General features: G+C 33.3%; 1 protein-coding gene across 1 annotated transcript in view; it reads right to left on the minus strand.

The window, feature by feature from the left end:
* The window catches only part of LOC148952974 (lateral signaling target protein 2 homolog), a 62,359-nt gene that overhangs the window by 10,636 nt on the left and 24,370 nt on the right, over nt 1-27,353 (minus strand). The window contains exons 3-7 of the mRNA XM_089088213.1: nt 14,403-14,534; nt 8,618-8,784; nt 6,872-6,997; nt 2,791-2,962; nt 1,633-1,991 (exon numbers count right to left, since the gene is read on the minus strand). Of these exons, the coding sequence (XP_088944339.1) occupies nt 1,633-1,991; nt 2,791-2,962; nt 6,872-6,997; nt 8,618-8,784; nt 14,403-14,534 (956 nt within the window). The remainder of the gene's footprint in view (nt 1-1,632; nt 1,992-2,790; nt 2,963-6,871; nt 6,998-8,617; nt 8,785-14,402; nt 14,535-27,353) is intronic.

The following is a 27,353-nucleotide window of genomic DNA, read 5'->3' on the forward strand; positions in this document are numbered from 1 at the left end:
TCAAATTTTAAATGAGACGGCGGTGAAGTCAGGCCAACTGAAATTTGAGACCATTTATTGAATACATTGAGGAGTTGTACATTCCACCCTATCCCTCCACCAACGGCAATTTGTCCCTAAAAAATAAAGGAATTGTTGCGATTCGATTGGCTTACCAAAGATAAGCCAATCAAACCATTTTTTTGCGTTTTGTATTTATCCAGTGTTGTTTTTCATTTCTGGCGGCTATTTTCGAGAAACAGAGTGACTATCTTTTTTGCTCATGTTTTAGCGGATAATTTAAATTCAAACAAGCCTGATGACGACTGGTCAAAATATTACTCAACTGAACAATTGGTGCTTGATAACCTATGCCATTACTATAGGTGAAATTAGACAGCTTCTAATTATATTGTATTGAATGGTAAGAAAAGAGTAAGAAGAGTGAATGAGTTTGCTTTATGATGAAAGATTGTGTGACGGTGCTCAAGCCACAATAGTGGCTTAATAAAACGTCATACGTTCTTACCATTTCTACGTTTGTTGATAATGTTATTTAAAAAATGTGGCAAGTGCCGGTTAAGTATAATGTAATTATTAGTTGAAAATAAAAGTCATCTCATTTCATCTCTATCCAACGATCAAACTTACCTTAGAAATTATACTTTGCAATTTACTGAAGATTGGATTCCTCAATGAGAAGCTTCTTTTTTAACATCCTTAAAATAGGACTTGGAAAGCTTTTTAGTTACTACTGAGGGCCTTTTCAACTATCCTATTCTTCGCTAGTGTTACTGATCTGCCAAACGAGAAAAATAAATCATGATAAGTTGAGATTCAGTAGGGAAATGGTCTCAAGGCCTATAAAGTCGATCATGGGAAAACGTTCCAGCATACACACTCTAAGATATATGAAACCAGAATGGCACTTGAGTTAGACGCAGGTGCATTTTGCACAGCAATGGCTTTGGATGATTCACAAAAATCCTCACTATACTTTGTTTGTTTTTTTATATAGTTTACTTTAATAAAAAACAGGACGGAAAAACAGTCATCTAGGCTGTCTTTTAATTTAAAAAAAAAGTCAACAGTGAAAGTTTTCTCAGGCAAACCAACTGTTTTTACAGACCAGAAGACGGTACCTCCAACTTGTGAAATTACTAATTAAGAACAAGATGATTACTGCTAGTATCATGTTGATAGTAAATACTGATAATATCACTGAATGTTTAAGCAAAAAGTGTTCAATGGAAAAATTTTTTCAATTCTTCAATAACGAAATTATAGTCCTTGTTATCGTATCATAAATGACCTAAATGACCTAAAATTAATGACCTTTTTATCTTATCATAAACGCAAAGGACAAGTAATCTTACAAAGAGGATAATTAACCATATTATGCAAAAAAAAAAAAAAAACGGGATTGGGGGATAGCCAAGCATACCGTGATGTAACTTGAAGGTAAATATCAGGATCAAGATAAAATTATATATATTGACTACATCCTGCATACAGGACTGCGCCAAGAGTATTCTTTTGGACAATAATCGAAGGAAATACACAGAGAAAGACAGCGAGAGAAGATTGAAAAACAAATTTCTAAATTAATCAGCACCATTGAAAAATAAGCGAACGACACAATAGCTTTCTTACTTGAATCTTCTTCTCAGTTCCCAAGCTTTCCTTTCCGAACGTGAAATTTTAGCACCACCTTCCAATTCGCTTCTCTTCCTTTTCTTCCTAGTTTTTCGTGGATGTTGCTGTAAAATTTCCCCTTCGCTCGATGAGCTCCTATTCTTAGAGCAGTCATTGCAACCATCGACCAAGCCTTTTTCGGTAAAATTTTCCATTTTTGCCCTTTGGGTTTTTTCCGGAGCAACAATAGTAAAATCGATTGAAACACTGCTTCCATCAGGCGCAGAATGTTCTTGTGAGCACAGTAATTTTTCTAGAGCGGTTATCTCGGTCGGACTTAATGTTCGAAGAAGGTCTTTGATTTTCCATAGCAAGTTCTAGAAACGAGGACACAATAAAATATCATACAATAAATATATATATATATATATATATATATATATATATATATATATATATATATATATATATATATATATATATATATATATATTACAAAATCACAAGAATGGTGACATTCACTATTTTTGGACATTCACGGTAAAACGGGCATTCACAATGCTACCATAAATGTCCGAAATCTGTTGAATGTCGACATTCACTGGTGAATGTCAACAAAAACATAGTATGTCCGAAATATTTGTTAAATATCCTTATTTCTGAATTTCACCGGAGAATATCGACATTCATCACGCTCTAATAGTGAATGTTGAGCATTTCTGAAATTTATATTTTCTTCTCTGTAATTCAGTAGCGATACATTTTTTCCCATATTTAGTTTGCAAATATTTAATACTCCAGATGAGAGAGAAATAGAGAAAGAGAGAGAGAAAGAGAGAGAGAGAGAGAGAGAGAGAGAGAGAGAGAGAGAGAGAGAGAGGGAGAGAGAGGATAAGGAATTACGGAAAGAGGGAAAAGCGGGGATTGTGTAAAGAAGGAGAAGGGGGATTATAGAGAGAGGCAGAAGGGGGGATTGTGGAGAGATCGAGAAGGCAAAATGAAATAGAGCTTACAAAGCAATAAATCACATTAAAAACACAAAAGAATTATAGTGCAAAAAAAACTAATGACGGAAGTCTCAGCAGAGTTCTAAAAGAACAAATTAGACATTTTTAAAGAATATAAGGATCATACAATTGAAAAGCAATAATCTACTTTTTAAAGACGATTACTTACTCTAAAGGGTCTGAATAGTTCAGACATATGTTTCGCATCTTTGCTAACATTTAATGGTCCATCTGTGTTTAGAATAAGCCCATTCACAATAGCCAGCCGTGGAATGGTAAACATCAAAGCCGGATCAAAAAATTCAACAGCATCTTGGGTCAAGTAACCATTCCGTAAAGCTCTAAAAATAAATTACTATAATTCAAAACTTACAATATTCATAAAACCCCGAAAAAATTAGCCAATGGATAATTTGCTTACTCCCTTTTTTAGTTCATAGTAATGACGACTTATTATGGAGCTCAATTATGCATATCACTTGGCACCTTTGAAGTAGTGCTGAAGAAGCAGAAGTAGTACTGCTTGCTATATTTTTTTTTTTAAACCGCGAGCAGAGCTGTTTGAGGAAAGGAACTATTACCAACTCTATTAAGAACAAACAAAAACATTTTCCACATAATTCAAAAGCATCGACTATTTTCTTTTTAATCAAAAATGACTTATGTCAAGAGTTTAGTATATTCTCACTTAGAATAATTCCCACATTATAGATGGCATTCCATAGCTTTTGGGTACAAAAATTAGGCATACAGTTTTAAAGTGTCGTATGTTAACGTTTTAATCCTTTACATAGGTTATCTATGTGATCCAATATATAATTTTTATGTAATCCATTACATAAAATATAAAGGTATATCTTAGATTATTTATTGGATTAACTGTTTAACTGTTTATTTGATTAATTCAACATAATAAAAAACATATACCCCCAACAGAGAGCAAAGCTCGTAAAATTGGGTATTAATAATAAAAAAAATAAATAAATAAAAAACAAAACAAAAAAAAACATTTTCTCATCATAACAAAAGAGAGAAAGAAAAAAAAACCTGGTTAAAGAAAAAAACAAAAAACATAACAAACATAAAGAAAACAAACGCTGGACAAGTGAGGCACGGAAAGCTATCCCAACATGGGTAACAAATATAAAAAAAAAAAAAAATAATAATAATAAAAAAACTTCTATTCCACCATCACAGGTCAATACATAATTTTAATATTTTCTTCCTTAGAACTGATATTTGCCGAAATGACTCAATTTGAATTCTATCTTTCAGCCTATATTTATTTGAAATAAATGGTATTTAGTATCTAATTGAAAATCTAGATCTTTCACAATTAACAAAGGGAATTCGATATGTTCCAGAACACCTAAGAGCCGAAGGAGGGGGCAGAATCAACAGAGATTTTTCATAAAAATAACTACTAGGATCTTGTATTTTAAAATGCCATATTGATATATTAAGTTCTCTTATATGTTTCAGATCTAATAAATTCAAGAAAAGAAATAATGTTTCATTTTCCGATGCATCTCTAAGTTTTGATGGACGATGTAAAAAATTTCCAAGTATTCTCACTGCTTTATTTTGAAGGATCTGTAGGGGTTTTATATGCGTCCAAAAAGTATTTAAATAAATAATTGTGCAATAATTTAAATAAGGAGCAATCAAAGAATGATAAATTATTTTTAAAATTGAAAATGGAAAAACATGTTGCAAACGATACATAGACCCAATATTTTGCGAAAGTTTCACCCTTAAATGATCAATATGAGTTTGAAATGACAAAAGGGGATCAATAAAAACTCCTAAATAACGATATGATTGAACTCTACGTATTTTATGCTCACCAACTTGAAGCTCCTGACATGAAATTTTTTTAGTAGCACCTTTTGAATGACCAAAAACCATAAATTCAGTCTTCTTAAAATTCGGTACTAAATAATTAGAAACAAACCATCGATTAACTGAACTAACAGTGTTAAACAAATTTTGAATTAATGTAGATGAATCCTTCGCTTTAACAGAAACAGCTGTGTCATCTGCAAATAAAATTGCCAGACCATTATTTCCCTGCAAACATCGTGGAAGATCATTAATAAACATCAAAAATAAAAGCGGACCTAATACCGATCCTTGTGGGACACCAATATCTTCAAGATCATTTAAACTAGACAAATGTCCATCAACATCTACCACGATTTTACGTCCATAAAGGTATGATCTTATTATTTCTAGTCCTTTACCTCTTATACCGGAATTTTCCATTTTATCAAAAAGAATTTCATGGTTTAAAGTGTCAAATGCTTTTTTAACATCATAAAAAACAGTAAATACATGATAATTACTATCTAAGCAGTCATTTATTTCTAATACAAGAGCTGCAACTGCTTGTTCCGTCGAATGGCCTGCCCTAAATCCAAACTGATATTTGGTAAAAAAATTTATTTTATCTAGATAATTAGTAATCCTTCCTTTTAGAATTTTTTCCAATACTTTAGACAATGGTGATAAAATTGCAATAGGACGATAATTATTTGTATCAGATTTATCTCCTTTTTTATGCAATGGTATTACACGTGCAATTTTCCATCTTTTAGGAAATGTACCTGAGAAAATACATAAATTTAAAATATGAAGCAATGGTTCAAAAATTACACCTGCAATATTTTTTAGCAAATTAGTTGAAAGTTCATCATATCCCAATGAATTACCATTTTTTAAATTCTTAATGACCTTTTGAAATTCTGCAAAAGTAACCGGGGCCATAAATATGCTCGTATCTTCAGTGGGCGGTAGATATTTTTTCTTCAGTGGGTGGTAGATATTTTTTTTTTTTTTTTTTTTTTTTTTTTTTTTTTTTATGGATGAAATTACTTCAAGTGCATAAATTTAAAACAGTACTTAATGTAATAATAACGCTGTTTAATCTGATATATCTACAGCTAGTAATTAAATAAACAAACAAAAAGAAAAAGAAACCCAATTTCAGAATACAATAAGGCAGAGAAAGGTGAAAGGGGGCGGATATATTTGAAACCCTTCATACAGCCCCCAGGGAGGCGATATCGTATAACACATAAAAAAAAAATGGTTAAAAACTATAGTAGAAGGAGATATGAGATAAAATCGGTAAAAACGTCCGAATTTCCTTTAGAAGGCTTTCCACTCCTCCCGTATGTGCCTACCTTTGGTTTGCCCTTAATCATATATTATTTCATGTAGGGTATTCTGTAATATTATAAGTTTCACTTATTTATTGAGTACTACTTAGGCACTATTCATATTACAGCTCTTACTGACAGGAGAGTCGATAGAACAAGACTTGAAGTAAGCTCTCACCTTTTGATAACATTTGATCATTTATTTGTATTTTTGTAGTTTGTTTATGTCTTTATTCAATGAAAAATTTTATTCCAGATAGTTTTAGGTTTTTCTGTTTAATATTTAAATCTGCTAATCAGGGTTCGCTCTGCCCTAGGTAATATAACCTATATAGGACCGGTTCCTTTTGGCGGTTTTACCTTGATGCTGAGCAATCAGAGTAGGATACGCCCTCTTTCAAATCCATGTGTATTTTAGCATAAAGGGACTAGTTTTTTTTGTTTTTTTTTATTCATTCTTTTTTTGCTATTAAAATCATCTCGGTCTTTTCATGTTATTTTCTATTTTAACTGGATAGTAAAAAAAAAATTTTTTACTACATTTTACATAGAAAATGTTATTTTCTATCGTATATTTTATATTCCATCTAATTATATTTAGTTCGACGATTTTCACTGGACATAAAATTTCAGAATAAAAAGTAGTCTTAAATAAAATAAAAACAGATTTGTATTTTATTATTTAAGTCTTTAAGTTTTATTTTCAGTACTTGATAGTACTTTTGACATTAATAGTGCATAGACTTAAAAACTATGTAGTAAACTAAAAAAAAAGAGATTAATACTTGTTCAAAGTTTTGGAGAAGGGTTTCTGTTTTTGAACTATTTTTGAGATAAAAGAGCGGACATTTTCTGTTTTTGATCATTTCTGAAATTTGATTGCAAAAAAACACCGAAAATTCTTTTGTCGGCAAGCTTATCAATCAAAGCTGGTAGCACCACAGGGAACCCCCAAAGCTACTAAATCGACCAAATGATATTTCCTTTGAACTGATTTTTTCGCGTTTACCTAGCAGGTAGCCTATGCTAGTAAAATATAAAAAATCCGCTTCCGTAAAAAAAAAAAAAAAAAAAAAAAAAAATTAATACCTGTTCAAAGTTTCGGAGAACAAAACAATAACATCCTGGAGTCGATGATACTCAGAAGCTGACTTAACAGGAACCATTGCGCTTACATAACTTAGCTCAAATTCAGAAAATATTCTATCGAATATCCTAGAACACAAAAATGAAAATTATTCACAGGAGAGGAGAATGGACAATTGAGAAAAAATACCAAAAAAAAAAAAAAAAAAAAATGGAAAAACAAGACGGAATAGAGTATTGTGTAGATCTTAAACAATCTATTAACTTCATAAAATTGTTGAATTAAAACCAACTTAGTGGAAGTGATGAAAAACTTGAGAGCCATGGCTAATTAGAGTAAAGCCACACAGATAGTCTCTGTGAGAGGCAAAGCTGGCATAATTTTTTCAGAATTGTATAAAAACGATTAATTTCACTTGCTGATAGATAGTCTATCATCCATCCTAGGGAAAAACTTACACACAAAGTAATCATTCATCTGATGGGATAAATACTACTCAATACTATACTAAGGATTATAATTTTTTCTTCTTTTTTAAATATTATAGTGTAGAGAATATACTAACGTCATTTTGAGAGATTGAGTTTTATTTTGAAAGAATTTCTTTGTGATAATAAAAACTTAAAGTCAATCAAATATAATGATACTAAAATCTCAAATAATATGAAAAGAGGAGTTTACTGATTCAGTCTTTGAACAGTTCAAACAAAGACGATACGAGGCATATGCCAATTTACTGACTTTACAGAGTTTTTAGTCTTAATAAAAGGCTACACCTTTTTAGTTCTGTACTCTGTACTTTCCTCCTAAGAAAGAAAGTCATATGTGTACCAAAATGACCACAAAGCTTAAAAAAATTATTGGTCATGAAAAAAGAAGAAAGATCAAGAAGAAAGGAGGACAAATTCTTAGAAACAAAAAAAGATGACTTTCGCTTAATTAAAGTGCTCTTTTGGGCCTACATACAACGGAAAAAATTGCTTGATAAAGAGTATTATTATTATCCGTAAACATAAGCAACATCTAGGGGGGTGGGGGATGCTTAGAGGTAATCACAAGTCTCTGTACAGGAGATTTAAAAGGTGTGAAACCCAAATAAGTTTTTTACTGCAAATTTCTTTGGGGAGAGGTTCCTAAGAACAAACCTTTAGTGGGGATTCGCCTATCCGCTTCCCACTGTACTGCAGCAACGAATATCAAATTTATTTACAGCCACTCTTTCGGGTATACATGAAAGACACATACTAGTAAAAGCCCTGTTATGAACCCCTTTCAAATTCAAGCCATAACTTAAAACCCAATACCCAGAGACAGCATCACAAAAAAAAAAAAAAAAAAAAAAAAAAAAAAAAAAAAAAAAAACAGAGTTAACCATTCGAGCTGGCAGCCTGGATAGTCTCTTTTAGCTCTAGTTGCAGCCCTTACTGTTCCTAGATACTAACCCTAGTTGCGAGATTTGTATTACATTGACGATTTGGACATTTCATTTGTCTGCACACTTTTCCCTTTTTTTTCATGATATCCCTAGTTATGAGGATTGAATGCAAGGGCGTATCCAGTATTTTTACCACAAAAATTAAAAAGAAGTATCAAAAATATGTTTATATGCATTTTTGTTACGTATTTACGATTCGGACACAAATGTCGGGGGGGGGGGGTAAACCTGGTACCCCCCCCTCCTTTCGTTTTTTTCTTTCTAAAAAGTTTTGTTTTCTCTCTAAAAAGTGAAAAAAAAACACAAAAATTACCTCAAGGTTTCACATAACTTCTCACTGAAGACAGGGGTATTTCTCAGGCACTGATTCCTTAGCTCATTTCTAATCCCATCTAATGTTTTGGTAAGGGCTTTTGCCAGAGGTCGCATTGCAGCACTTTCTAATTCCCTATTGACAATGCTGGAGCCAGCAGCTAAGCACTGAAAAGAAAATCCCATATTTTAGTGCATAGTAAGAGCTACAGAAAGGGAGATTAAGAAATAGTGTGAGAGAGAAAGAGAAAGTCGTCTAATTTCATCTTTATCTTGTATCACTGTAACTAGAAAATTGCTGTAATGAAAAGGGGAAATAAAGCGCTCCTCAAAACTGATGTGCAGCTTTAGCGGCTTGTTACTTTTTGCCAAAAAATGTTAATTTTGGCTATGTTAGTTACTTTGCGCTGGCAAACGTTGTCCTTGAATCAAGTCTTGGTCAAATACTAGCTGCGTTCGTTTTCGCCATCCGTCGTTCTTAGGTCTACTAAGATATCCTCGGTTTTACTCTTATATTGCGTTATATTTCGCTGTTCTAAAAGTCATTTTTACTGAAAAAATGTCTTACAAGCCATAGCCAGGTATAATTTAACCACAGATAGAACTTCAATCGGCCAGCAGAATTAACAATTCTGCTATATTCCATCAAAATTTGATTCAATCTTGGAAATAAGTGTTTTTAAGGCTATGTACTTCCGTATAAGAAACGTTTCTGAGAAACAAATATAAAGAAAAATGCCCGAAATAGTGATAAATCACAAAGTTTTGTAGCCCTTCGCATGAGGAATTGCTATTTCCGACCATTCACTTGGTTTACTAATTAATTAGCAAATGAACAAAAAAAAACCAATTTCTAATATTAATTTCTTATAAACTTGGACACTGTGTGAGACAACGCTGGTTTTTAAGTTATTTACTTTCTAAAATATATACCTAAGAGGCAAATAAAGGGTTTAATACACTTTTATCGATACTTTTCAAAAAATTCCGTCACAACTTGGCAGAAACTACTGTTTTCAAAGCTTTTCATTTCCATTTCCAGCTTTATTATGTATCAATGTTAAACGAATCAATGGCTATTAGTTGGTTCTTGCATAGTTTTCGATTTTAAAACTTGGCGCTCAAAAGTAAAACTAAAGTAGTGAAACGGAGTATGATACTAATTCCGTCATTCTAAAGAACAAAGAACTAAGAACGACATTTCAGAGAACGGCTTATAAGCGCAAAGTAAAACCGAGAATTTACAAACGAATGTCTTATTAGTAAAACCGAGGATTGGATTTTGATAGAACAGCAAAAACGAACGCAGCAACTGAAATATAAGTGGGTTGGGTTATGGCTTAGAAATTATTTTTACATTTCCTTGCAAAATTTGTAAAATCAGATGTCCAGCGAGAAAACATGCAAGCAATATTTTTTTAATCAAAAAAGCTTTCGTTTATCTTCAATTTACGACACTAGAAACATTGTATTCTGTAAACATTTAAAATGGATCAACGTCAATAAAGGAAAGCAAAAGGACAAGACATTTTGCACGAAAATTCACGATTGGGTCACCACATACCGTTTTTAAAAATAAAAAGAAACAAAGAAAATTAAAGAAAAAACGACTTTTTTTTCTCAATAGGGACCTTCGGTCCTCTCTTTAGAGTTGTCTAAAGAAAAAATAATATTGTACAATTATACGTTTAGTTTATACAGAAAAAAAGAGAGAGAAAAAAATTCGTATCCAGTTGTATGGTCTTGTTCCACTGAAGATTATTGCCATTCTTTCCTAGCTCTTATCACAGCTTTGTTACAATGACAACTGCCTGTGTAGTCATTAAACTTTCCAGTACCTTCTCTTTCTCTTCAAAAGATTTTTATTCTTGGTCAAAAGAGGACAAAAAAGAAGAAAAAATCGCAGCCCGAATTCAGGGTCCATTTTCAGGATCGAACAAAGAAAAATAAGATGAAAAAACTTACAACGATTACAACAATTAGTTACTGACATCCGATTTATTCTCATGAGAATTTTTGTGGCCACTCCTTACAATACTCCCTGAACCAACTGCTTTTTTTCAGTTCAGGATAGTTGGGTGATTTTTTTATTATCACGACGTCTCCTCTGGGGTCAAAGTCACACAAGTGTTCCATTAAATTTCGGACATGCAATCGGAATTAGTTCTCCTAACGTGACCTAACAAAGGCAATTGGTGTCTTGTGATGTGTTGAAGATCGTGTCTGGTGATTTTAGTCTTTTTCAAACTTCCTCAGTTGTGACATGGTCAGTGTATATAATCTTGGCTATTTCGTGGTGAAATTTTTCAAACCCAAGGACGCTGAGCTCATTTTAGGCTTTCACTGTTCATAATTCACACATCCACAGAGCAATGTCTAAGATTAGGCTATTGTGACGCATTTATAAACGATTCGAAATATCTCCCTACATGGGCGTAGAAAGCATCTTGTCTAGGGGAGGGGGTAGCCAATTCTGTGATGGAGGGGGATAAAGTTTTATCGGTAATATCTCTTGGTTCTTTTCATTAAATTTATTTGAACTGCCACAGGTAGTATTGTGTACAGGGTTGCCACTACGGTCAGTTCCTAAAGTGCTAAAATTGCGCAATTTTATGTGCTACACAGCGATTTTCAGTGCTACAATAAAGAAAATTTTGCGCGTGTCACGGCTTGCACCGCGACACGCACAGGGTCCGTTTAAGTGCACTTGGGCTAGTTTTAGGTAAAGATTTTAATCTTTTATGTCTGGTTATTTCAGACTAAGCACCAATCTTTCGAAACGAACACGGCAAAAGGCGGTCCTGGTTATATCAAACTTTACGCCAATGTTTCGAATGAACTACGGCAAAAATGCGGCCCGTGTTTTTAGTTATTTTTTCTGCCCTTTTTCAAAATCCCAAATCATGTTACGGTTAGATAACGGATTCTTGTTCTAAGAATTCAATTCAAAGTTAAAAGTTTGACGATATTAAATATCAAACTAGATATATCTTGACATATCTATCGTTTCATATATATGTATATATATATATATATATATATATATATATATATATATATATATATATATATATATATATATATATATATATATATATATATATATATATATATATATATATATATATATATATATATATATATATATATATATATATATATATATATATATATATATATATATATGTGTGTGTGTGAAAATCAATATTGAATATCGAAACGTAAATATCGATATCGGAAACGATATTTGGAAATTTCTGTTTCTTTCCTGCTTTTTCGACCACCTACTAGTGATCCAAAAAAAAAATTCCAAAATACGAAAAGTTCTCGTTAATATCTAGTGTAAATTTGAAGTTCTAGGGAGGTCAGTTTCCCCCCTTCCTTATGTCCATGTCTCAAGACTTTTTAGTCTTCTGAAACTGGTCAACTGAAACTGGCAAGGGTCAGGTAGAGTTTAATTTGGCAGTGCAATAATCGTCAGCCGGTGAGAAACTGTCAAGGTAAACAGAGCGATTGACAGTTCCCACGTATACGCCGTTTGTTTGTGAGATGAAATATTTCTGTGCTTGCAGGTAAAGGGAAATTATAGAAAGATGATCGGCACGTCCAGCAAAGGCCAGCTTGTCAAAAACAAGGATTCCACCGATTTTGCTCCATATTCTGAGGTATCAGGGAGAGAATAGCAGAAAAAGAGGAGGAACAACTTTGGGGAGAGGTTACGTCCCTTCAGGTTCTAAAAATTGTCGAAAGTTTTTTTCAGAAAACCAGTCAGATTCTGCCAGCCTTTTCAAAATCAATAGAAAGCTGATAGAGAGCTCTCTTGAAGTCGATTAACCGTCTCGTCAGTTGGCACAAGGAAAAGATTTGGTAGATAGTTGATAGTCAGACCCAAAAACCAGCATGATATTCGCAGGTGTGATCGCTTATTTTATGCAGAGGAGGATATTGGTCAGGATTCTAGTTGGTGGCTTTTGAGCCTCGTAGTGCGGTAATTTTCTCTCTTTGTTTGTGTTTTTTTGTGAATCAAGATTATTGCTACATTGCGTCAATGCCTTTGAACATGTCCAGGTCCAGTAAACCAGGTGGCTCTTATAGCACTGTGGTATAGATCAACAGTACCTTCTGAGATGACCTTTATTAACTCCGCCCTGACATTGTCTGGTTCCAGATCTGTGCATAGCATAAGAGATTCTATCATCGCTTTGATCTCGGATGTTCTTGGTAGGGTGTCACGATCGATGATTGGGAGTGAGCTTTTGGTTTCGTGGACTTTCTTGGTGGATATTTTGCTTACTGTTCTGAAGACTTCGGGGTTATTCCATTTCTTGACCTGGACTTTACTGTTGTCCCTCAACTTTTTGGCAATATAGTCGCATATGGCCTTCCTGATTCACTGGTCAAATTTTATTTTGATATGTTCAACGAGACTTCAATAAAACGCAGAAAAACTAGTGTAAAATTCCAATGAAACGAAATGGAAGACTGAAGCAAGCTAGAACCAAGGAATCCTATATCAAATATTCATTTAAAATTTGGACAACATGTAGTTGAATTACCACTTGGAGGGCTAAAAGATAGGTTCTATCACTGCATAAATCTTCTTCTATTTAACAGCAGGCGGACTTTTCAGTAATACTATTTAGCCCTTTTCCTTCACTCTGTGGGCTACAGAACTACTGGCTTGATTGCCTCATGATTATTAGATATTTTCAGATATCTTTCAGTAGATTTTTAGACTCTAGGAGTTCAATTAGAAGATGATAGATTTCGATTTCTATGCTCTGAGTGCAGGTATAGTTGACTAGGCTCTTGGCTAATAGTGAGATTTTCCGGTGTTTGAAGCATTTTAACAGTTTGCAAAGCAAAGTATGTTGTGCAGACGTCAGTACATTACATTCCAGTAGGCAGTGGTCAATTGTTTCATTATTCATTGCAACTATTATTGCAGTAATCTTTTTTATTTCAAAGGGGGTAATAGGAAAAATTTTAAGGTAAATTCCTAAGTTTTGGGAGTGAGGATCTTGGTCAGGGAGAGGGGAAATGCTTCTGATTGTGGAGATTTTTTTTCCTTTTTTTAGAGCTTCTAGAAAGCACCTCTTGAAACCCATAATCATCATTTATAGTGAAATTGGCCCCTACACTGATCATTGTATTATTCTCGGAATCTGAGCTATCATGTGAACTTTGAGATAGTGCGTTTCACTAGCCAGGATGGGTATCAGTTTCGCTGGTATTTGGGGTGGGATCTGGGGGGACTTTTTTTTTGGAGGACTTCTAATCATTGCCTATTGGAAAAAGCTTTAAACTAAAACAAAACTAAAACAAGAAAGGATAATACAAAGATAACAAACCGTCTGCACTCTACTATGGGGGAAATTTCAGGATAAAAAGAAACACCACAGTTTGGCCCTGAGGATGATTTGAGCAGGATTGGTTCGGTACAACGACTGATTAATTGAGATAATAGTTCACCAGAAATTGATTTTAAATTTCTTTAAATGTTGCTGCTGTACATAAATTCTTTGCAATTTTTTCTTATATTCTTTTTCATTTGAGCAGGATTGGTTCGGTACAAATACTGATTAATTGAGATAATAGTTCACCAGAAATTTATTTTAAATTTCTTTAAATGTTGCTGCTGTACATAAATTCTTTGCAATTTTTTTCTTATATTCTTTTTCTTCTCTTTGGTTTATCTTTTTCATATTTTCACTTTGCAGACACAATGACAAAAACAAAGGAAAAACAGAGCTTTTCTTCCAACTAAAACAATTCTTCAAACTTACCTCTGCACCGAACCACAGCTGCCCAGCAAGATTATCAAGCACAAGATCATCTGGAAATTTGGCTCTAAAATCTCGCGGCACACGCTCGCTTCCTAGAACTTCATCCATTATCTGATTGCATATAGTTAAAACCTAAATAAAAAGTCACTTACAATGTAAAAAAAGTAAAATCTAACAAAACCATCTAAATTTTAAAAACAACATATAAAGAGTCTGATTTCCAACACAAAACGAAAAACACTTGATAGCCGCTATAAAAAAAACTATAGGGAACCCACAGTTATATTTCAAACGGCAAAAGCTAGACAATACATAACTGGTCGACTGATAGTATTTTAACTAGGACAGTCATATGTCTCGAAAGCATTTTAACTAGAAAGAATCCATCACCATATTTCAATATCAAATATAAAAAATAAGCTTTTTTTAATCACGCTTGTAGCAGTGACTGCAACTCAGTGAATGAATGAAAAGGTTGGCGTTGTCACTTCAAAAGCAGGTATATACGAAAGAGATAGTGACCCCCAAACCACCGTCCCCTTGCGCTAAAATTTCAACATATTATAGATATTAATCATACTCCCGATAAAGCATAAGTTATAATTCTAGTTTGTTAATCAAGGAGGCACACTTGTGCCTCTATAAAGAGGCGACCCACCACAATGTTAAGCGATTTCAGGTCCTAGAGGTCGCAGAGAGACGGCGGTAATCGCATTTTGTAGCCCAAGCTCAAACTAAGAAACTTGCAAAATTTCATCCTCCTCCGACTTTATCTTCATGGGGTAAACTGGGCCGGAAGTTTCGACCCTCCCACCACAGCCCCCCTTTAACGGTGTCCGATTGGGCTGAAATTTAGAGGTTAAGTTTTCCTAGGGCCCGGAAGCTTATCCTCGAAATTTCAGCTCAATCCGATCACTCCTTCCCTGTTTTCAAAAAACCAAATATAGCCACTTAAAATTCATCATCATTTCTTTTTTTTTCTTAGCCACGCCTACAGGCCACAGTTGGCAACGGATCCGGTTGAATGAGGACTCATTCGAAGCAGAATTCAACCTGTTAGGGCCTTTTGATATTTTCAGATCGAAAAAATTATCCCCCGAATTTACATTTACGAAAAACCTTAGTTTTTTTCAAATAATACACATAAACAGGTTAGACATGCTTTGTTATGAAAATATCTGCGCGTCAATTTTCATAACAAAGCATGTCTAACCTGTTTCTGTGTATTATTTGAAAAAAAATACGTTTTCTAAAGAGTTAAAGAGGCTGAGTTACAAGGTCAACCCTTAAAACGTACAGGGATTAGGAGGCACAGTTGGGGGGGCTGTTAAAGAGGCTGAGTCACAAGTTCGAACCTTAAAATGTACAGGGATTAGGAGGCACCCTGTACGACGTGATTTGAGTATTCAGGATTTAAAAGCCTTAACACAAGAATGTTCAAGAGCGGGGGTTTTGGGGGCGGCAGCCCCCAACTTTAACTCCTGACACGATCAGCTAACAGTTAGTCAAGCAATAATAAGTAATAAACTGTACAAAAACGTGCAGAAATTATTTGAAAAAAACTACGTTTTCTAAAGAGTTAAAAGAGGCTGAGTTACAAGGTCGAACCTTAAAACGTACAGGGATTAGGAGGCAAAGTTGAGGGGCTACCGCCCCAAACCCCCCGCTTTCGCAGCCTTTAAATATAAAAAAATTTTCTTTAAACTGAAAGTAAGGAGCGACATTAAAACTTAAAACGAACAGAAATTATTCCGTATATGAAAGAGGCTGTGCCCTCCTCAACGCCTCGCTCTTTAAGCTAAAGTTTGACTTTCTCACAACTCTTTTTTTAAACAATAAAAACTTTAGCGTAAAGAGCGAGGCGTTGAGGAAGGCACAGCCTCTTTCATATACGGAATAATTTCTGTTCGTTTTAAGTTTTAATGTCGCTCCTTACTTTCAGTTTAAAGAAAATTTTTTATATTTAAAGGCTGCGAAAGCGAAGTTTGAGGGGCGGTAGCCCCAACTGTGCCTCCTAATCCCTGTACGTTTTAAGGTTCGACCTTGTAACTCACCCTCTTTAACTCTTTAGAAAACGTAGTTTTTTTCAACTAATGATTTAGATAGGTTTATGAAAAATAATGGAGCCCCTGACTTATCTTTAGATTGGTTTAGGCTATCATGCATGTTATTCGTGTATGATATTGCTCTAGTGGCAGATAGGAGAGAGAGCCTTCAGAGGATATTAGATATAATAAAAAAATATTTAGAACAGAAGGAGTTAGAGTTCAACGCTAATAAATCAGTAGTATTAGTAGTTAGGAGTAAAGGAAATGTTGATGGAGAGGTTCTTTTAATTTTAGAGGACAGGTCTTAGAGGCAAATGAGGAATTTATTTATTTGGTTGGCAAGTTTAATGCCTCAAGGGGGATGTCCAGGGTCGTAGGAGATTGTAATTTAAGTGGTAATAGGCCAATAAATATGCTTTTGAGAAGTAATTTAAATCAGCTAGCTCACATGAGGCTGACATCTAGAAAAGGGTTTTCCAGACGAAGGTAGCTTTTAGTCTAAATTGTGGCTCTGAGGTTCTGGGCTTTGCAAAAGGAGCGAAGCTAAAAATAGTTCAGCTAAGATATATTAACAGAATTCTAGGCTTGAAGGATTTATTAATTTCAGTTATACGAAAAGCAGATTTGGTGCTTTTTTCTTTAAGGTGTGTTAGATTGGTTAGAATGGTAAAATTCTGGGAGAAGATAATTAGACTACCTAGAGTTTGGCTTCTTAAGGCAGCTTATTTGGAGAGCTTGAAGGATGGTAGACGTGATTCATGGTCAAATCAGGTTAAGAAAATACTGGACCTTTGTGGACTTTCGGAGATGTGGAATAAAGGAAAAGGCCCTATGGGTGAAACCATGACAGTATGGAAGAAAGTTCAGCGAATCCTAAATGACCAAGAAATCCATAAGTGGCAAGCTCATAAGGACCAATCTATGTCTTTGTGGTTTTACTCCCAAGCCAAAGACTGTTGGGCGGAGGAGGTTTATCTTAAATTTGGGTTAGATAAAGAGAATTTGAAGAATTTGTTGTTGGTAAGAGGGGATAGTTTGGATTTAGGTGAGAGAAAGAAACTTTTGGGAAAGATTACGCTGGCGGCTGGCCCTTATTTTTGCCCAATGTGTGGATGTGTGAATGATAACTTATTTCTTTTGTATCCGAGTGCGAAGAGCTGTCTGAGTTGTGGAATGAATGTTTCGGATGAGTGTTTGGGAGCGAATGCTGGTTAATAGAGCGGATGGCTGAGAGGAACGCATGCGCTATTAAACAGTTGTGTAAGTTTCTTCGTTTAGGGACTAAATATAGGGAATCATGTTTGAGGGGATAGCCTGATACTATTTTTATGATTTGAATTTTATTATATGGTGTTTGTTGGTTAAAAGTCGAACCTTGGTGTGTTTCTTTTTTTTCGTTTTGTTGTTCTTTTTCTTTTTTGCTTTTTCGATTTTTACTATCTAAAGTTGTATTTTGTTCCTGAGTGTTTGTTTATAGATTGTATTATGTGTTGCTATGGCCCACAGGCTTTTTGCAATAAATCTTATCTTATCTATCTAGTTAAACTTTAGCGCAAAGAGGGGATGGTTTAGGAGGTGGTTGCCCTTCATGAATATGATTATTTATGTACCTTCAGTGTTAACTTCACTCCTTACTTCCATTTGAAAGCAAACTGTTTTTTTTTCCATATAATAGTTTGGGTTCGTTAACATTTTTATTAAATCAATGTTTCTCATTCGTAATTTCGGGGGAGGGGCTTACAGACCCTCCCCTCCATCCCATCTATTTATGCTGATATTTAACTGCTGAATAGCAATGCTTATGAATGATACTCAACCATGAAAAAGTACATTCCTTCAAAAATTTATCGGAGGGGAAGGGGTATGAAATACCAACACTCATTTTTCTTATTAAATTTCGATCTGTTTATGCGTGAGGGGCATTAGAACAAATGTTATGCTTAGGGAATATCCCTTCTCCCTTCTACCCCTGTGCAGCTAAGTGTATGAATACAATCTATTATTCAGCATTTAAAATATTTTGTAACAGGGTAAAAGCTGTTTTTCGTAAGAAGCCACTACCCTCTCCCACAGCTCTCGTTTTGCTTGGTCCAAACATATTTCTTAAAAGTAATGGAAGGTTTAAAGAATTCCCTCCCTTTATACTAATTTGAAAAACATCTGAATGAACTTGAACTTGAAAGCCCCATCCCAATTTTTTATTTGGCCATCAATGACAATTTTATTAACTGGAATTTTGAAAAAAAGATCTTTCAAAATCTTTAATCACTTTTTCCTCAGAATGAGTTTTTATGCAATGGGACACTTTCCCCGTCATTTCACAAATTCTCATTCTTACTCCTCGCTCAGTTTGGTACAGGTTTTACGACGTCTTCTGACAGACGTCTTGACCACAAAAGATAATAATAGCCTTTCGTCCACCCGTACAAAGCTTGAATCCCAGAATTAAAACAACAAGGAAGGAAGGAATGGTACATCAAATGTTACTTCTAAGTTGAAGTGAGGTTCGACACACCCTTCTAGTTATTGTTTATGACAAGAATTTGAGTACTAAGTATCCCCAAAAAGCATAACTAGTATATAAGCTCTATGCATGATTGTGATGCTAGCTAAGACGATACATTACTAAGACGATAGTTCTCACTTCCGACAGTCTGATCAAGATTCAACAATCTTTTCTGGCAGAAATCCAAATGAGACATGAATTTTGGGACCTCGTCTCCCTCAACAGAGGATGGAATGCGTCCGAAAACCCCAAAGGCCCATCTGAGATACTTACTCTTACTTCCCACAAAGTTTAATTGACGTCCAATTACCCCCTTTATTAGATGTCCCGCCATTAGGAATAAAATGAGTTTAAGGAGCCGCTTCTCCCCCTACCAAACCAATAGAAGTTATTCCGGATAAAAGGGGGGCTGATCTCTCCTCAGCCTCTTGCTACGCCGAAGTTTTTAGCGCTTTAAAGAAGCTTCTTATTTGAATTTAATGGCCCTTGTGTTTCAGCAGTCGTTTTTAAAGAATCAGGACAAAAATTCAAACTTTAGTGTAAAGAGCGGGGGACCGAGGAGGGGGGAGCTCCCCTAATATACTGACTAATTTCTGTTCGTTTTGTTGCTCCTTTACTTTCAGTTGAAAAAAAAACTTGTTTTTTATATTTAATCTCTGATCGGTTTTCAAATAATGCTCTGCCCTAACCAAAAAATGATGTGGGGTGCCGGACCAATAAACCCCCTATTCCTTGCTGTTAAAAAGTATATATCAATAATTGTGAGTTGATTGGTAGCATCCCTCTTTCAGTTTTTCTGCTTAAGAATTACAATTTTGGACAGAATTTGAACAACTTGTCTAAGTTTTCGATGAACCGTAGTTTTGTTGAATAAGTCCTTACGAATGTTTTGTACTACAGAAGTTCAGGTGGACCCACCTGAACTTCTGTCTGTTTTTTATTATTGTTCATATGTCTAGAAATTCTGAGGATTTTTGACCTTTCACTTGGCTGAAGCCATCGCGACCTCTCCAATAGAGTCCTCTGACGTTTAAATGTATTTTATACATGATAAATATGATAAGATATTTATTTCAAAAAGATCACTATCACAAGCCCACAAAGGGCAAAATTCGGACTTCGGAGTCGACAATATAAATGGTTGCACTAAAACTGGCAAAAATGAAACAACAACAACGAAATAGAAAAATCATAATGAACAACCATTAAACAGTCAATAATTAAAATTGTAAAAAGTCAGTTAAAAATATAAAAACTGGACAAAATAAACTTACACAAATATGAATCGGAAAAAGAATTAGAACGGACGTAAAAAAAGGAAGGGGGGGGGGGGAATAAGCGAATATACAAAGAAAAAAAAAGAGCGAGACATAACTGCATATAAATTAAAAGGGACACTAAGAAAGTGTCAATAATCCAACTACAGTAAGTCAATAAAAGAGTTAAAAAATAAAAACTGGTCAAGAAGGGGGGGGGGACAAAAAAAAATGAAAAAAAGAAACTCGATGGACATTTTATTCAATTGTTATGGAAAACAAGGGACAAAAGTTCTTCCGTATCTAAAAGGACCGCAGTGACTGGGAGAAAAACAAGGGATGTGATCAGAAAAAGCTCGAAGGAGTCGTAATCTGGATGGTGATTGACGTTTGGGAAAATACTTGCCGTCCGAGGGTTTGTTATGGCATTTTTTGCAAAATGGAGGCACAAATTAGTTTTTCGTCTCTCGAGGGCCTCTAGTTTTGAAATATTGAAGAAATCCAAATATGGTATCATGCCCTCTTTAAAAATAATTCTTAGAGCTCTCTTTTGGACATTTTCAATTTTTTGTGTTGCTTCATTAGAGAGGCAAGGGTGCCACACAGGACAAGCGTACTCTAATATGGGACGCACAAAAGAAATGTATAAGTAGTATGTCTCGTCTGGATTCTCCCAGACGTATAGCAATTTCCATGTAATTTGCTTTCTGGTAGGTATTCTATTCTACAGGTCATTACACTCTTTGCCAAGAGATTTACGCAATTAATTAAACCTGTATTATAAAACCAGCGCGTCTTGTTTCGAGTTTTAACGGACAAGTTTTTGAAAAGCAGACAGTTTTTTTTTCTTGTTTAGCATTTGCAAAAAAGGGGTAATTAGTGAGTGTAAAATGTTTTAATGCTTTTACAATCGGAAATGTTTGATTAACCTTTGCAAAAAAAAAGGGGTAATGGGATTTGTGAATTGGAGGAGATGCCATGATTATGTACTGTATAATACACAAGTGATGTTTGGGAGCGTATTGTCAATTTAACGAGAAAATGACTGAAAAGTGTTTTGAGGGAGATGGGTTGCATGGAGGGCTGAGTTGCATGAGAGTTCAGTTAAAGGGGGTACAGTTACACGGGGGTTTCGGTTATACAGGGGTTCAGTTACAAGAGGGTTCAGTTGCACGGGGGTTGAGTTAAATGGGGATTGAGTTCCACGAGAGTAGTGCCTTCTCGTGGTTTAGCTTGTCACAGTTTTAAAACAGCTTTACGGGGATTGAGAGACTCAGTTGCCTGATTCCGCGTGGTTTTTCTTTACTTGGTGGTCATTAAAAACGAAATTTTTGTGTTAAATAATTAGTTTTTGTATTTTTTAAAAGAGATTTAAGGGGTTTGAGAGACTCAGTTGCCTGATTCCGTGTCGTTCTCCTTCTCTTTGAAGGCATTAAAAACGAAATTGTTATGTTAAATAACTAGTTTTTGTATCTTTTAAAAGAGCTTTACGTGGATTGAGAGACTCAGTTGCCTGATTCCGTGTGTATTTTATTTTATTGGTGGTCATTAAAAATTAAATATTTTTTTTAAATAATTAGTTTTTTTATCTTTTAAAAGAGATTTAAGGGGTCTGAGAGACTCAGTTGCCTGATTCCGTGTAGTTTTTCTTTACTTGGTGGTCATTTGTTGTATCTTTTAAAAGAGCTTTACAGGGTTTGAGAGACTCAGTTGCCTAATTCCGTGTGGTTTTCTTTACTTGGTGGTCATTAAAAACGAAATTTTTGTGTTAAATAAGTAGTTTTTTTATCTTTTAAAAGAGCTTTAAGGGGTTTGAGAGACTCAGTTGCCTGTTTCCATGAGATTTTCGTTTACTTGGTGGTCATTAAAAACGAAATTTTTGAGTTAAATAAGTAGTTTTTGAATCTTTTAAAATAGCTTTACGGGGATTGAGAGACTCAGTTGCCCATTTCCGTGAGGTTTTTGCTTACTTGGTGGTCATTAAAAACGAAATTTTTGTGTTAAATAAGTAGTTTATGCATCTTTTAAAAGAGCTTTACGGGGTTTGAGAGACTCAGATGCCTGATTCCGTGTGGTTTTTCTTCACTTGATAGTCGTTAAAAACGAAATATTTGTGTTAAATCAGTAGTTTTTCTATCTTTTAAAAGAGCTTTACGGGGATTGAGAGACTCAGTTGCCTAATTCCGTGTGATTTTTCTTTACTTGATGGTCATTAAAAACGAAATTTTTGTGTTAAATAAGTAGTTTTAGTATCTTTTAAAAGAGCTTTAAGGGGTTTGAGAGACTCAGTTGCCTGATTCCGTGTGGTTTTTCTTTACTTGGTGGTAATTAAAAACGAAAATTTTGTGTTAAATAATTAGTTTTTGTATCTTTTAAAAGAGCTTTACGGGGATTGATAGACTCAGTTGCCTGATTCCGTGTGGTTTTTCTTTAATTGGTGGTCATTAAAAAAGAAATTTTTGTTTTAAATAATTAGTTTTTGTATATTTTAAAAGAGATGTAAGTGGTTTGAGAGACTCAGTTGACGTATTCCGTGTGGTTTTTCTTTATTTGGTGGTCATTAAAAACGAAATTTTTGTGTTAAATAAGTAGTTTTTGTATCTTTTAAAAGAGCTTTACGGGGATTGAGAGACCCAGTTGCCGGATTCCGGGTGGTTTTTCTTTACTTGGTGGTCATTAAAAACGATATTTTTGTGTTAAATAAGTAGTTTTTGTATCTTTTAAAAGAGCTTTACGGGGATTGAGAGACTCTGTTGCCTGATTCCGTGTGGTTTTTCTTCTTTTCAGTAAAGACACTCGATATCGTAAAAGTGTTTAATTCAAACTTTTTTAAAACTTCGAAATTTTTCAGCTTTATTTATTTTTTTCTTTTTGTACATAACTTAAAATGTCAAAATATGCTTACAGTTCTAACAATTGCGCTCTGTCTTTGGTCAGAGACACGATGTGACTTTCCCACTGGTATTCTATGACCGGTTATTGACACTACCTAATCTATTGCATGTATTAAAACAAAGCACCAGCAAACGTTACTGCCATTGATCAAACAGTCATTGAACCAAATAATACCAAAGACGAAAAGCATATTGAGCCTGTTGATGAGACACCAGTAAAAATTGTGTATGACTCAAAATGGAATAATGATTATTCTACTGATTACGAACTAAGAAAAGACAATAGCTATAATATCAAGAGAGAACATGGCGAACTATTTTATGGAACAGATTCAAAATGTCCAAAGTTAATCATTGATATTAATAATGTATCATAATATATTTTTTGTATTAATATTCTACGTAGCATTATTTCATTAAAAATATATTATGCATTACATTGTTATGTGTTCATTATTTTTAGAGTAAGCTAGCATATCAAACGTTTAGAATGTCTAATAAAACCTCAGAGATGTAAGAAAAGGAATTTGCATACATCTATTGTCAGACACATTGGAACAAATTCTTTCTTGAATTCGCCTCGTGGGTAAATAAAAAAGACAGTTCATTAAAGAAATTATGACGAAAATCTAAGTAAGCTACAAACTCTGTATTGAATTTACCTCATGGATACACAATGCAGAAATTTCATTTAAGAAATTATCAAAAATTGTAAGTAAGTAGCATATTCTTTCAAAAATATGTTAATACGTTTAAGCAATAAATATCTTTAAGCTTAACCCGTCTTTATTCTTTAGAATAGTTTTATTCATTTCATTAAATTATGAAGAAATTGTAAGTAAGTAACAATAGCTTTCTTGAATTCGCTTCCTATACACAATACAGATATTTAATTCAAGAAATCATAATAAAAAAAAGAATTTGCTACTTAGACTGAGAATTTTTCCATAATTTCTTGAATTTAATTTCTACGTCATATATTTAAACTGTGAAAACAATAAAGAGTTTCCTACTTAATTAGAATTTTTTCATTATTTCTTTAACGAAATAGCTTTTTTGTTTGTCCAAAAGGTAAATTTATAAAAGTATTTGCTACTTAGTTAATATTTTTTTCATAATTTCTTTAACGAAATGTCCGTATTGCATATACAAGAGTTGACTTGAAGAAAGAAATTGTTAATTACTGAGAATTTTTCAATAATTTCTTGAATTAAATTTCTACATCATTTAGCTAAGTGAAAATTGTTTGTGATAAAGACAAAAAAAAGTTACTTACTTGCGATTTTTTCATAATTTCTTGAATGAAGTATCTGTACTGTATATCGAGGAGGTGAAATCAATAAAGAGTTTGTTACTTACTTACAAATATTTTCATAATTTCTTGATGAAATTTCCGTATTGTGTATCCAAGAGATGAGTTCAAGAAAAAAATTGTTACTTACTGAGAATTTTTTCATAATTTCTTGAATCAAATTTCTACATCGTGTATCTACGTCATGAAATTCTTGAGTGAAATTTCCGTATTGTATATCCATGAGTTGACTTCAAGAAAGAAATTGTTACTTACCTAGAATTTTTTCCGAATTTCTTGAATTAAATTTTTACGTCGTGTAGCTAAGTAAAAATTGTTTTTTATAAAGAGAAAAAAAAAAGTTACCTACTTGCGGTTTTTTAATAATTTCTTGAATGAAGTATCTGTACTGTATATCCAATAGGTGAAAAAAGAAAGAGTTTGTTACTTACTTACAAATATTTTCATAATTTCTTGAATGAGATTTCCGTATTGTGTATCCAAGAGTTGACTTCAAGCTAGAAATTGTTTTTTTTCATAATTTCTTAAATGAAATTTCCGTATTGTGTATCCAAAAGTTGACTTCAAGAAAGAAATTGTTACTTACTGAGAATTTTTTCATAATTTCTTGAATTAAATTTCTACATCGTGTATCTAAGTCATAAAAACAATAAAGAGTTTGTTACTTACTTGGAATTTTGTCATAATTTCTCGAACGAAATATCTTTTTTTGTTTATCCAGCAGGTGAATTCAAGAAAGAATTTGCTACTTACTTACAATTTTTTCATAATTTCTTTAATGAACTGTATTTTTTATTTACCCAGGAGGCAAATTCAAGAAAGAATTTGCTACTTACTTAAAATTTTTGATAATTTCTTAAATGAAATTTCTGCATTGTGTATCCACGAGGTAACATGAGTGTGTTACCTATTTACAATTCCTTCATAATTTCTTGAATGAAATTTCAGTATTGTGTATCCAATAGGTGAAAACAATAAAGACTTTATTACTTACTTGCGATTTTATTATGATTTCTTCAATTAAATATCTGTATTGTGTCCAGGAAGCTAATTCAAGAAAGCTATTGTTACTTACTTACAATTTCTTCATAATTTAATGAAATGAATAAAACTATTCTAAAGAATAAAGACAGGTTAAGCTTAAAGATATTTATTGCTTAAACGTATTAACATATTTTTGAAAGAATTTGCTGCTTACTTACAATTTTTGATAATTTCTTAAATGAAATTTCTGCATTGTGTATCCATGAGGTAACTTCAAGAAAGAGTTTGTTGCTTACTTAGAATTTCGTCATAATCTCTTGAATGAAATGTCTTTTTTTATTTATCCAGGAGGCGAATTCAAGAAAGAATTTGTTCCCATGTGTCGGACAATAGATGTATGCAAATTCCTTTTCTTACATCTCCCACGTTTTATTAGACATTCTAAACGTTTGATATGCTGGCTTACTCTAAAAATAATGAACACATAACAATGTAATGCATAATATATTTTTAATGAAATAATACTATGTAGAATATTAATACAAAAAATATATTATGATACATTATTAATATCAATGATTAACTTTGGACATTTTGAATCTGTTCCATAAAATAGTTCACCATGTTCTCTCTTGATATTACAGCTATTGTCTTTTCTTAGTTCGTAATCAGTAGAATAATCATTATTCTATTTTGAGACATACACAATTTTTACTGGTGTCTCATCAACAGGCTCAATATGCTTTTAGTATTTGGTATTATTTTGTTCAATGACTTTTTGATCAATGGCAGTAACGTTTGCTGGTGCTTTTTTTTTCATAGATTAATATTTATATTCCATCGTGATATTTACTTACAATTCCATTTTTATTTTTATTTAAATTTAACTGTCTATAATAAAATTATTTTTAAAAAATATAAAGTTTATGAACTTATAAAAGATATTGTTTACGATATTAGTAGAATAATAGGTCTTTCTTTAATTGATCTTCCGTTGAATGCTAATACCCGAAAGCTGACGATTGGATGTATCAGTAGGTAATGTGTTACCTGCAACAGTAGCAAGGAGTTGTCCTCTATAATCAATGATTATTTTTATGTTGGCATTCTCTTTGAGTGCAATCATCTCTGAAGATCTCTATCTCGCATAACCACCAACATAAGAGCTGAATTTTTTTCGGTATTCCAAAGAAATTTAATTCCTTACTGTCATGAAACTGAATGCATATATTTCCAATAGAGCTACCACCTGTACTTGTTTCAAAGTTTAAATACTTCTCTTTGTCTGCATTCAATGCTACAATAACCTTGTTATGTAAACACACTTTATTAAAATGCTCCATCTTCACTTTTTTTTTAAAGATATGACTTATGTGTTTATCGTTCAACTGGGTAAAAAATACTGATTTAATACATTCAATAGATTAGGTAGTGTCAATAACCGGTCATAGAATACAAGTGGGAAAGTCACATCGTGTCTCTGACCAATCACAGAGCGCAATTGTTAGAACTGTAAGCATATTTTGACATTTTAAGTTATGTAAAAAAATAAAAAAATAAATAAAGTTGAAAAATTTCGAAGTTTTAAAAAAAGTTTGAATTAAACACTTTTACGATATCGAGTGTCTTTACTGAAAAGAAGAAAAACCACACGGAATCAGGCAACAGAGTCTCTCAATCCCCGTAAAGCTCTTTTAAAAGATACAAAAACTACTTATTTAACACAAAAATTTCGTTTTTAATGACCACCAAGTAAAGAAAAACCACACGGAATCCGGCAACTGAGTTTCTCAATCCCCGTAAAGCTCTTTTCAAAGATACAAAAACTACTTATTTAACACAAAAATTTCGTTTTTAATGACCACCAAGTAAAGAAAAACCACACGTAATCAGGCAACTGAGTCTCTCAATCCCCGTAAAGCTCTTTTAAAAGATACAAAAACTACTTATT

The sequence above is a fragment of the Artemia sp. Qi Xiang Cuo genome, chromosome 4, assembly GCF_049724085.1.
Source record: "Artemia sp. Qi Xiang Cuo chromosome 4, ASM4972408v1, whole genome shotgun sequence".
NCBI lineage: Eukaryota > Metazoa > Arthropoda > Branchiopoda > Anostraca > Artemiidae > Artemia > Artemia sp. Qi Xiang Cuo.